This window comes from Triturus cristatus, chromosome 8 (assembly GCF_964204655.1).
Source record: "Triturus cristatus chromosome 8, aTriCri1.1, whole genome shotgun sequence".
Taxonomy (NCBI): Eukaryota; Metazoa; Chordata; class Amphibia; order Caudata; family Salamandridae; genus Triturus; species Triturus cristatus.
In genome coordinates this window covers 1,093,723,165-1,093,736,379 of record NC_140591.1, presented here as the reverse complement: position 1 = coordinate 1,093,736,379, position 13,215 = coordinate 1,093,723,165, and the positions used below count along the sequence as shown (strand labels likewise).

The window sequence follows — 13,215 nt, the reverse complement described above, 5'->3', positions numbered from 1 at the left end:
GACGTCGACCGTTCAGAAAGGCCATGAAGCCTAATTCTCTCTCTCTCTTTCAAAGTCCTCTTTGAAAGATTCTTGCAGTGACGACAGGACGCAGGAGAGTGTGAATCCAGTAGACAGACGATACACACATCGTGTGTGTCTGAAGAAGCCTTCTTTTTGCCGCAAGAAGGACAGGGCATGAACAAAGAAGGCATTTTTCTGACAGAAAAAAATGCTTAAATCTTGTCAGAAAACACAGGAAATCTGCTTCCCCAACAGGATATATTAAGAGGAAGCAAAAAAGTCACTTGAAAAGTAACAATTCTTGACTAGAAAGTCAAAAATGAAGAGAGCTGAATTCCAGGGTCTTGGCTGAAGGAGCCAGAAAGAACAACTGACCCAACTGTCACACCTGAGGCATGATGGGATATTGGAGTCAGGGCTGCCTTAAAGGCACGGTGCCAGTTTTTTACCTGTATAAGGCTTTTCAGTCTCTATGGTATTGTATTGCAATGCAGCCTGCAGGCTAACAATGTTTTGTGGATCTGTGTTTTACACAGTGTTTTTTCTTTTCCTTTCTCATGAGTTTTACCTCATTAAAAAAAAAAAAAAGAAAGATTTAGGTGTATTATTATGCCTATGGTGTGTTTATTGGATATTTTTATCTACATTGTCAAGCCTACTATGGGGGCTGCATTTGCTTGGAAAAAATAATATATGGTTATACATATACAGAGCTGTATATATATATGTTTTTCATATATAATTTTATTATTTCCGGGGTCCCCGCACATGGGCGGGAATATTCAGTGCTTATGACTATTGATGTGGATCCCCTGGAAGAGAAGGCGACTTTTCTGTAGGCCTGGGCGAAAATTTCGTTCCGTTCGCGGAAATTGCGATAATTTGACATTTTCGCGTTCCGCGGAGAGCGCGAAAATGTCAAAAATTCAGGTTTCCGCAGCTTGGCGATAATTTGTCTCTTGCTCGCGCTGTAAAATAATACATTCTCGCGCGCGATCTCCTTACCTGAATCCCTGCGTTCGCCGACAAGTTTTCTTGATCCGGTCGCGTTCTCCATGAGATGTTGTATTGTTTTTAGCCATTTGCGCTGTCTCGCGACAGTTCGCGCCCGCAGTGACGTCATGCGTCGCGTGATCACGTCTTTCTTCTCGCGATCATGCACCGCGAGACAACTCAAAACAAGATGGCCGCGCCCGCAAGCAACCACATGGGTAAGTTGGCGACCCGCAACCATGCAGAAAATCTCGCGAACATGCCGGAAAAAAACTTCCGCATCTTCGTGATATTTCCGCTTGTTTGCGATAATTTTAAACATTTTCGCGATAATTTGCGAAAGTTAATTTCGCAAATTCCGCCCACCCCTACTTTTCTGGTCACTGGTGATCTTTGTTGAAAAGGGGGTGACAAACTATGCAATTAATGGTCTTGTGTATCAGATACTGGCAATCTATTATGTTTTCATTAAATGCTTCAAAATGCCCAAATACACATTTTTGGGGTATCTGACATTCTATGGGGAAAGTACAAAATTGCATTGAGCAATAGTCCAGGAACAGCCAAAGAGGAATTGTTCCAGAAAGTACACAGAAGCAACAGAATGTACATCAATTCGGTTGCTGAAGACAAAATCGTCTTCAGCGCAGAGCTCTGAAGGGGACTCCATTCCACACAACATGTGGTAGAAAATCTGAGGTACACTAGTCTCAGAGAGATTGGAGTTCAGTGTGCTTTTACCTCACTGTTTAGACTATGGGTCTTTTCTACTAAGGACGGTAGGCTACCTAATAAAAATGCTTTCTCTGTATTTCAAATGGTAATTTGACCTTACATCTAATGTGCAATCACTGTGAGAGTCACTGCTCCACAGGAAATTATTCAAGTGAGTGAATCTATGAAACATCCAATGCCCAAGAACAGATCAATGCCTTGAAACCTTACTATGAATGGCACTATTTTAAAAGGACATAAGGAACAGTGGAGAGAAATCTGCATGGAGTTCTAGTATCCGCCAACAACATCATTACCAAAAGCAAGGTAATTTTTTTCTTCTCATGGATACTCCTTTGGAACTCATTCATATGAGACTCATTACCTTATGAATGAGTTACAAAGCAGTACCCAGGTGGAGACTGAACTGAGTAATGCAGATTAACCAAGGAAATGATGCAGCAAAGCTGCAGCTTCATATACATCACTCCATGTCTGAGATGCCAGATAATAATGCTTGGCAAAGAGATGCAATGAAGACTCAGTGGTCGCCCAGTAAATGACATCCACCGAGTCGCCAATGGGGACGGCAGAAGAAGCTGCCATGGCCACAGTAGAGTGCACACGAAAGCCAACATGAGGTACTTTGTTAGTGAAGGCATAGCAGATCTTAATATAAAGAGTGATCCAACGCAAAGTAGTATGTTTGGTCACTTTGACAAATGAATCCCCAAAAAACGTTGACAATTCACGCACTCTGATGTAATTCAATCAACATAGTAGGAGACAGCTCACGAAGAGTTCAGCCTCTGCAACTGCTGATTCACCTTGAAAGGAATGAGGGGGATAGAAGGACGGAAGATGGACTGAAAGAAGTGGAATGCAGACCCACTGGAGCTGCTCAATCTCCAATTGTGCAGTTGAAGCGACTGAGGATGAGGAGGGGGACCAATCAATCCTGCTGCAAAAGCAGATTTACTCTGTTTGGAAAAGTAAGATGCAATAGGCCAAAATCCTCCTCCAAAATCCTGGATAATGAAAAACAGCAGTATACCATCCTTTCACAAATTGCTCAGAACTCCTGGGATGAATGGAATCGCAATGAACATAAGGAAGACATTGTGGCCAGCACAGTTGGAAGGTATCGCCTTAAGTGCCATGGATTGGGAAGTGCAGGGTGTAGGATAAAATGCATTTTCTCTTTAGAGCTGTGGCAATGAGGTTCATGCAGGGAAACCTTAGCTGGGACACGGTTACATCGGTGAGTAGTACCCATTCATGCACCTCCAGAGACAGGTGACTCAAGGCTTCTCCATTCAAAGTGAGAAGGACCTTGCCAGGTGAGCCACCACTGGGAAAATACCCATTTGAGAGCATACGGCTTCCCAGCACCGAGTCCATGAACTCCCTCTGCTCCGACAATTCAGTTTATGTACTGTGGTAGTGCTGTGTGAAAGAACACACGCAAGGTGCAGGGAAGAATGTCGTTCTGTGCTAAGCAACTGCCCTCAACTACACTACACTGGTGTGCATTGGTTATTCTGACATGAACCAAAGGCCTTGTACCATCATCTCCTCCAGATGAGTGCTCAGGCCCAACGAGATGACATCTGTAAAAATAGTAACCCGCAGTTTCAGAGGACTGACTGGACAACCCACTGTGAGGCTGGAGGGGCACATCCATCAATCGAGGTCTGTAAGGAATCAGTGGAAAACCTCCACATAAGCAGAGAGGCTCTCCTGATGCTGACCCCACTGCCACCCAAAAGGGCCTTGAAGGGACCTGATCCAATTTCAGGCATGTGGCACTAGAAGGATGCACAAGACCATCGACCGAATGATGACGAGCCTTCAAATCTAGAACTGGGAGTGTAAAACATTGGGAAGGTATCCTGAATGTAAGTAGGCTTTTGAGGTGGAGGATAAACCCTCATGCAAGCCTGCCTAGAAACATTGCCACAAAGGCCAGTCTATGAGTCAGGATAAAGCGGGCCTACTTTTTTTGGTTGACAGAGAATAGCAGCCAATGAAGCAGTAGAAGGCTGTGCCCCTGATGGCCCAAACCTGCAAGGGAGAATTCGCCTTTACCAGCCAATTGTTCAAGTATGAAAATACATGTACCTATGACATTTTGAGGAAAGTTACCAACACAGTCAGCAGCTTGGAGAAGACTCACAGAGCAGGTGTAAGACCAAAGGTCAGTACTACATATTGTTATTGCTGGGGCCCTGTTGTGGTGTGAAGTGGAGATGATTCCCAAGACCTGAGAGGCTCAAAAGATTAATATATGTGTGATTAAGTTCTAGGCATACTATCCATTCATGTGCACCCATGAAACTGAGAAGCTGATTCTGGGACAGCATTTCAATTGTCTGGCCCCCTTCCTTCTTGGGAACAAGAAGTAGAAGGAATAACATTCCATGCCCTGCTCTTCAGTGGTGCACTTGGATGGTCAGTTAATGCAACACCAGGAATTCTGCCTCCATGACTGAAGCATGAGCTGGAGTGCATTTTCTGGCGGTTGACTGATGTTTGGGAGGGCTAGATATAAAGGTGTAGCCTTGAGGACCTTGTTAGAACACTGAGATCTGTGGTGACTGACTGCCTCTAGTTCAGAAAACGGGAGACTGCTCCCTGACTAGAAGCGGATGGTGAAGGCAAATCATTTTTGAGACTGCAAACCCAGATGAAGAAAGGGGAATCTGGATCTTCAGGAGAAGAATTACTGCAGAATCTGAATTGACTGGGAGAATTGTAGCTACCAGGAATGTTGACTGCTTGAAAAGCCTTGAAAGCAACAGTACTGCTTGTAAAATGTTAAACTGGGAATGCAGTAAGCGCTTTAAAGAGGTGTCTGCTTTCTCTGCGACATGACTCATCATCACATGGGATATCTATTAGGGCTGCCTGAAAGTCTCTGGAAGATCCAATGGCGCACCTCCACGTATGCCTGTGCAAGGCAACAGCTGGAGCCATGAAGCTAAATAAGATTCATTATAAACTTGTGGCATTCGATGCTCACTGAAGAAGAGCTACAGACCTGTAATGGTAAGGCATGATCAGGAATCAACATACAGGCTGGAGCTGCCACTTCCCATATGGCAAAGATGTAACTATTGTTGCAAGCCAGCATCGGACAACACTTGGGAGTTACTGCTAGAGGAAAACGTTTCCAGATCTAGTCTGATCCCTATAAGGTGATGAATTTGCAAGTAGTATCCATCAGAAACAAAACATATTAGATGCAACTTGACATAGGATGAAGAACACGTAAAATCAATTATACAAAGCGAGATCCAACTTTCAAAGGAGATCCTGACTAAACACAAAGGCTCCAAGGGAGGGACATACCTGTACCACATGTGTTACTTACTTGTGATGCTTGATTCACTTTGTTGTTGAAAGAGCTGACCCTCCAGTTTAGACAGCTGCTGCTGTAATGTTTCTATTGCCTTCCTGTGGTCTTCTTGCATGTGCCTTATTTGATCCCTGAAGTTGTTACGAAGGGCTTCATTCTGAGCTGTCAACTGACTCAAAATCTGAGCATGTTCTGACTTCATAACCATGTTCTCAGACTGTACAGTGCAAAGCCTGTAATGAATTGGAAATCAAGGTAACTTACATTATATCATGTCTTTCAGAATCTATAACAACCACAAAACGAAATTGTTACTTAACAGTAGGAGTAGTTTTGCAGCTTTGGGAGTCTCCTGGATTCAAATGCTATGCATTATTCTGCCATCTAGGCGTTTGGGTCAAAATTGTCTTTTTTTTCGCGGGCATCGACCACCATTTGGTGGTATCTCCATCCCCTATGTGGCGTCTGACGGCGCCCGGATGTTCATGTGCGCAGTTGCCATCTTCAGATTCTTTTTTTTTCTTTTCTGGTAAATGTCCTCCTTGTTCCTTTCTATCCCACCTGGTTGTGTAGTCTCCCATTTTCTTGGAGGTGGGTGGGTCGCACGTGAATCCAGATAACAACGGAGTTGCAAAACTCCTTCTCCAGGAAAGTAACTATTTACTTTTGCAGCATAAATCATTCTATGGATTCACATGCTGTGCATTAGATTTTGTAGTGGTATCCCTTCTCATGCTTCATTGGGATGAAATAAGGAAGTGTTAGCAAACAGATGTTGTAGTACCCTTTTGTCCCACCTCTGCTTCCTTGTTCATTCGGATGTCCACATAATAATGTGTTGCGAAGGTGTATGGGAATGCCCATGTCGCTGTTGCGCAGACTGCATCCATGTTATGTTTGCTAGGAACGCTAGTGTTGCATCCTTTTTCCTTGTTGAATGGGCTCTTGGTCGTGAGAGCAGTGTCATCCACACCTAGAATAGCATGTCCGTATTGTTTCTAAAATCCATCTTCAGATTGTTCCTTTAATGACTGGGTAGCCCTTGGTTGCTTAGGCAAAGAAGACAAACAACTGGTTTCCTTTCTGAAACTTATTAGTTTCTTGCAGCTAGTACATTAAAGCCCTCCTCACATCGAATGTGTGTAGGGCTCTGTGGGAGGAATGCGTGAAAAACAAATCTAGGAGGCCGGATGCGTCTCTCAATTTTGGTGATTTATTTTGATTCTAAGAGAAGTCCAAACAATATAATCGTAGGAAAAACATAAAATAAGAAAACTTCATATGATAGGCAAAGTTGTTGGTTAATGCTTTCAGTTCTTCTTTCCTCTTAGGGTTGTTGTTATTCTTTTCTTTGCTTGTTTTTAGGTCCAAACTTCTGTGGTGGTTCGTCCCAGGGGAGCAGGGGAGAAAACAAGGGGAGAGAGTGGTAAGTATAATGCCCAATATTTCTTGTACAGGATAGGGTCCGTCACCACACCCAGAAGCGCTGGCTATGAATCTTTTCTTGAGAAAGCTTTAGGTCACATGCTCCCTCTCTCCCTATTAGGTTGCTCTTCTTGTAGTGACAATTATGTTGTTAGGGGAGGGAATGTGCACAATGAAGGGAAGTGATTTTATCGAATCAACTCTTCTTCTTACCTTGGTGGCTTCATGCTGGTTACTTCCCTTTTTTCCTTTATTTGATCGTTTTAGTGTTCCCTGCCCTTTAAATAGTAACCATACTTCTATCTTTTCATTTGGCCTCTAGCCAGCCTTCTTCTTAAACTCAATTTACAGTAGATGCGACAGACCTTTCTGTTTCAAATCAACACCATCAGCAAAGAAAAAGAAAAGGGGAAACCAAAAAATAAAAGTAAGACGAAGAAATAAAGTAGTGATACGGGGTACTGCTACTCCCACATAAGCGCCATGCCAACCTTTTCCTCACTATCCCACCTGCATCAGCTTGTTTTACCCCAGACCTTCTTTAGACCCTCCCTTCTCAGACACGTATCGCAGAAGCTGCAACTCTCTCCTGAGTTGCAGCTTGGTGTTCACACCTCCTGGGGCGACCACCTCTCGTCGCTCCAGTCTTCCAGGGTATCGTCTTCTTCACTCGCTTCAGGTCCGGTGGAAGGTATCCTCGCTTGTTCGCCCTTCCTTGCGGTGTCCCCTTCGTCCTCCAGGTCAGCAGAGTGGGCTGTAGTCTCCTTCTCCCCACGCCGTCTTGCGTCCGCTCTCTCATCTTCGGTATCTTCCAGGTCCAGCCCTCTGTTCTCTTCTTCCAATCCGGCTGCTGCTTCTGTGCTCCCCACCTTCTGCATTAATTGGTCCTCAAAGCTCATAAACCTGCCTCCTTCTGTCGCCAGCGGATTCACGGCAGCGGAACTAACTTCTTCCTCTTTTGTTTTCCAGGGAAGGAGCTGCTCGTCGTGCTGGGATGTAAAAAGTAAGTTAGGGGGGAATGTAAATGTCGGGTCTGGGTTCCTTGGGGCTCTAATGTTATATTCGGGGAGTGGGTTATGATCTTCCTTAAAGGCTCTTTCTGTTTGCGTTTTCGGTTCCTTGAAGAAAGCTAGTAGCTGTATGCTTTGGTTTACATGAAAGTGGGTTACCACCTTGGGCAGAAACTATGGGTTTGTTGTGAGAACAACTTAGTCCTTGCGTATTGGTAGGTACGGATCCTGAATTGTGAGCATTTGCAGTTCGCTTACTCTGCGTAGTGATGTGATTGCAAACAGAAATACTGCTTTGAGTGCGAGTGATTTGAGATCTGTTTTGTACATAGATACAAACAGTTCTGTCATTAACCGCGTCAGCATGGAATTAAGTTCCACAATGATGCAGGAACTGATCTTGGTGGTGCAATTCTTTTAGCTACGTCTATTAATCTTTTTATCACAGGGCATGTGAAGAAGTGGTTATATTAAATGGCCCTGGTGTAGGTCACTATTGCTGCCAGGTGTACCTTCAAGATGAACAAGTTAACCCGGTATCTAACAGGTGACAGGTGAGTGAGGTATGTTCACATTGTTTCCTGTTTTGAATCAATATGTCTGTTATATGTGCACCAATGAATGTATCTCTTTTATTTTGCTGTATAAGACTTTCATGTAGTAGTCTTTCTTGCCTCTCTAAGGATTTCCATTGTCCTGGGCAGCAGAACGGAGATGCCCAAATTCTAGATATTGAGGCACCAGGCAGCTATGCTGAGAGTTGCTGGTTCTGGTACTACACTTGCCACTCCTGCATTGTAAGCAGATCCTGTTCTTTGATTTTCATAATTTTTCTCCTGGACCTCTCTAGGAGGTCTGGGTTCCAGATCTGTCAGGCCCACTTTGCTTCTATGAGAATGAGGTTTGTTTCTGGTTGTCTGGCTTTCTCCAGCACCTTCATATCAGGGGAACTAGGGGAAAAGCATAAGCAAATCTCCCTGACTAGCTTATTGACAGGACATTCCCCTCTGATTGATGGTGTTGAAAATTGGATGAGAAGTGCTTCCATTTTGCGATTCTTGCCTTTGTGAATAGGTTTATCGTTGGTCTCCCCCAAGCTTGGAATATTTTCACCAATGTTTGTTGCTTTAGTTCCCATTAATGGAAGCTGCTTTCTTGTCTGCTTATTTTTCCCGCCTCTGTGTTTTGTTTTCCTGGTAGGTGGACTGTTTGCAATGTGATCTTACTTGGTATTTCCAATTGTCATATCTCTTGGGCTGGTTTGCTCAGGGTGAACAATTTTGAGCCTCCCTGTTTGTTAAAATAAAACATCGTTGTTGAGTTATCTGTTTGTATTAATACAGTTTGTCCTGTTGTGTGCTTGAAAAGCATTCAGGGCCAGGAAAACTGTCTTCATTTCCTGGTAGTTGATGTGTTTCAGCGCATCAGTGTTGTTTAACTGTCCCCGTACTTTCAAGTTGCCTATGTGTGCACCCCAACCCTTTTGGGATGCATTCGATGTGATGGTCACCATTGGAGTTGGTGTCTTGAATGGTCTCCCTAATGTCAAGTTCTTTGACATCCACCATTTTATCGCCTTTTGTACATTTGCTTTGACTACCACTAGATCTTCCCATCTCCGGGTGGCTTGTGACCATTTGTTGCAGATTCATTCCTGGAAGGGTCGCATGTGCAGACTCACATATGTTATTAGTGGTATGCATGATGCCATCATGCCCATTAGTTTCAAAACAGTCCTCACTGTCATATGGACCCTTCTGATACTGGTAAGCTTGCTCTCTGATCGTCTTTACCCTCCTCCAGACTGGATAATTCCAAGCTGTTCTTGAATCTAATGTTGCTCCCAGGAACACTTTTCCCTTCTCCGGCTGTGGTGGGGAGTTTTTTTTGGTTTATTTTGAAACCCAGACATTGCAGTGTGGTGATCACTGTTTGAATGTCCTTCTGGTATTTTTGTTTAGATTGTGCCTTTACTAGCCAATTGTCCAAGTATGGGTAGACATGGATATCTTGTCTTTAAGTGTGCCGCCACTGCAACGAGGCACTTAGTTAACACCTGTGAGGCTGACTTTATGCTGAATGGTAGCACTGTCAATTGATAGTGCACTTTGCTAATACAAATCTAAGATTTTTGTGTGTTTTTGATTAATCGGTTATGTGTAGGTAGGGGTCCTAGAGATCTTAGGTTGCCATACAGTCACTTTTCATTAGGAGTAGTATTACTCCTGTTTCGAGGACCAGGAAGGAAGGCGAGTAATTTCTTTTGTTTACTTCCCTTGTTCGCACCCTTTCTATGGCTTTCTTTTGTAAGAGTTCCTTGACTTCTTTCCTGAGTTGCATCATCTCTTCCTTGAAAGCTCTTTTGTTTTAGGGGAATTTGTGGTGGTTCTTTAATTAGTTCTATGCAGTATCCCTGACGCATCACTTTCAAATCCCATAAGTCCGAAGTTATTTTTTCCCACTCCTGTGGGTAATTTCGTATTCTGCCTCCCACTGGTTTTGTGGTGGCATGTTCTGTTGTGTAAGTCACTTGCCTGTTGTTCCTATGTCCCCTCGGGTGTATGGCCTCTTCCCCTTCCTCAAAAGGGCTGTCTAGCAGGATGTTGCCACTGTTGGTAAGAGGTCTGCTGCATGGCTTCGTGCGAGATGCTTTGTGGTTGCTGGCCTGATGTGAAGGGCGCTAGGCCAGTGAGCATTGGGGATGTGTTTCCTCCTCTTCTAAAGGAGCCCTTGAATTGTAGAGCCCCCATTGCTGTGGCTGGTTTGTTGTCCTTTTTTAGTTGTTTTAGGAACTCATCCACCGCCTGTCCGAACAGGGCATCTCCTGTAAACAGCATAGTAATTATTGAAGCCTGTATCACTGGCTTGAAACCAGACACTCTGAGTCAGGCATATCTTCTTAGTGACGTGGCTGTGAACATCTGCCGCCTGATGGCAGTGTCTGCAGCATCCAAGGCTGATATCAGGCAGGTGTCGGGATGTTTCTCCCCTTTCGTATCACTGCCTTGGCCCTCTTCTTTTACTCCTCTGGGTGGTGGATGCATGAGGGACTCCATCTCATCCTATTATTGGTGGATGTATTTGTTTAGGATGGCGTTAGAGTTAGCATTCCACCACCGGGTTGCAGCCTCCCTTTAAATTTGTCTTCCCACGAGGTCCACTCTCTTGCCCTCCTTTTCAGGTGGTAGGCCTGCAGAGGTGTGGGCGTAGCTCCGCTTCCTTGTGGATGCTACAATTATCGGATCCGCAGGAGCGTTTCCCTGGATATACATTGGGGCTTGAGTAGAAGGCTTGTATTTCTTTTATACTCTAGGTGTTACACCCTTTGCAGTGGCTGGTTTCCATAATGCCTCCTTTACTTGGTACAGTATGCTGGGTAGCATTGGTAGATATAGATTTACCTTGTTTGATGGCGGCATTAGGGTCTCCAAAAGAAAACATGAGTCTCCTTTATCATCTTCCAGCTGGACTCAATAGGTTTCAGCAGCCCTTTTGATGAGGTTGATGTACAATGAAAGGTCGCCTAGTGGCGATGGGCTCGAAGGGTAGTTGCGAACTCCTGCTACTTGGGCTTCAGTGTCGAGATTGTGCCACGATTTTTGGTCGAACCCTTTTGGCTGTTCGGCCTCCTCGACTTCATAGAACTCTTACTGCTCCTTTTCATCAGGTTCCGGAGTTGCTGGAGCCTCCATGGAACTCCAAGGCAAACTGGTCGTCTTTAGTTTCGATCGGCGTCGAAGGCTTGGCCAGGATGCAGAAATCCTTCAAGGAATCATCAAACATTCTTTTGCAGGAGTGCGGCCATATCAGCCTCGAGCCTTCTCTTGTTGCGCTTGTCCTCGGTTGCTTTCTGTTTGGTGTCGACCATCGGCGACAGACTCTTCGGCCTCGACTGGTCTACCATTGCGAAACCTTGCTCTTCTCTCTCACCCTCTCTCGAGCGGATAGTAATGTTGAAGGTTTCAATGGCGCCTTACCTCCATCGTTATCCCTCAGCCGAGATCTATGTGGCTCTTTGGGTTTTGGCTGACCTTTAGTCAACAACTGTCTCGGAGCCAAGGCTGCTCTTTGGAACTTCTTGTCCGGGGCTTTTGGCTCCTGGCGTTTCCGAGTTTTAGTTACCCTGTGCTTCTTTTTTGGTGTCCTTCGCTGCCTTCTTCACTGCTCGTTTTTTCTCTGCATTTGCCACGTAGATAGCGGTGTCCGATTCTTCGCCATGAGCTGTTGGCTTCCTTGATGTTCTCATCGTTGTCGCTGGCCAGGCCAAGATCCTTCAATAAAACCTACGTCCTCTGAGTGGTGGCCATGGTGGTGTAGTTTTCCAGTCTCTCTCGTTGACGTACCTTACGGGTCTTGGGTACGAACGTGGCGCAGGCCTTGCAGTCCTTGTCTTGATGATCCTTCGGGAGGCAGAGGTTGCAGACCTCTTGGGTGTCTCTATGTGAAAACCTGTGGTTGCAGTTGGGACTGGATATAAAGGGGTGTTTTCCATGATACAACCTGCCTGGTACCGGTGGGGTCCACTTTCGGGAGAAAAGAGAGGAAGGTCCCCATCTATCTTGTCACTGTACCTCTAGTTATCTTCGGTGAATTGGTTGACTTTGTTATAAAAAAATAAATTAAAAAAAAAAAAGTTTTCCGTAAAAACATTCGGACCTCCTCCGTTGCCTCCAGACCCACTGGTGAAAAATAGAATCTGCAAATGGTGACTACGCACAGCAACAACCGTGGTGCCACATACCACCAAATGGTGGTCAATGACGCCCACAGAATTTTTTTAAAAAGACACTTCTGGACCCAGACCCCAATCCCTAGATGGTGAAATAATGCACAACATGGGACTCCAGAAAAGGATACATGCTGCAAAACTAGTGCATTCTATTGTAGCTCAAAGATCAGATAAAATGTAATATGTAAAAACAAAGCGCCTCACTTCTCTCGAAGTTCCGCCTCTTTAGCCACCGTCTCCTGCAACATTTTATTATGTCTTTCCAGCAGAGTATCATGATCCACCTGCAAAGTCTGGAGCTCAGTTGTGTTGATTTGTAGATTATGTTGAGAATCGTGCAACTTGTGTTTCAGTTGTTCTAACATCATCTCCAAATGTTCTCTAAAATACAGAAGCCCCAAAAATGGGTATTAGCCAGTTTTAGTAACTTATATTAAACACACACTGTTTGAGTAAATCATATACTTGTAGTATTAGATTTCCGAACTAAATTCTACACACAGAAAAGTTTAAAAATGCACCCTGCAGACGGCACAACTCCTTACCCATGCATTATTATTTTAACTCCTCTTCATTTCAAGACCAAAGTTTACTCAGCAATGTACTTACAGAAGGCTACAGTTGAACAAGAATCTGGCACAATGAACTTGAAGACAGACAGACAACGGTAAACTAATCAGCTTTATAGCATCGTTGACTAGGTGAAATATGCCAGAATTAGAACATTACCAATATCATAAATAAAGGTAGACATGCAATGGCACTTTTTACTAGAGACTGTACGTAGGTGATAAACGACCAATAATTTCACACTAGGGCTATGAGGAAAACCACTATTAGAATGACCAGAAGCAGATTCTCCAGATGGGTTATGTTAACCACACAGAGAACCTACAAACAAGATGTTGATCCACCAGGGATATGCCCCGCTGTTACAGCCATATCCAGAGACGCAGAGCTGAGAAAGCGCAAGTGGGGTTGCA

General features: G+C 44.4%; 1 protein-coding gene across 1 annotated transcript in view; it reads right to left on the bottom strand.

Moving 5' to 3' along the window:
* The window catches only part of GCC2 (GRIP and coiled-coil domain containing 2), a 325,439-nt gene that overhangs the window by 59,454 nt on the left and 252,770 nt on the right, over positions 1-13,215 (bottom strand). The window contains exons 18-19 of the mRNA XM_085622624.1: positions 12,437-12,613; positions 5,084-5,301 (exon numbers count right to left, since the gene is read on the bottom strand). Coding sequence (XP_085478750.1) covers positions 5,084-5,301; positions 12,437-12,613 — 395 coding nt within the window. The remainder of the gene's footprint in view (positions 1-5,083; positions 5,302-12,436; positions 12,614-13,215) is intronic.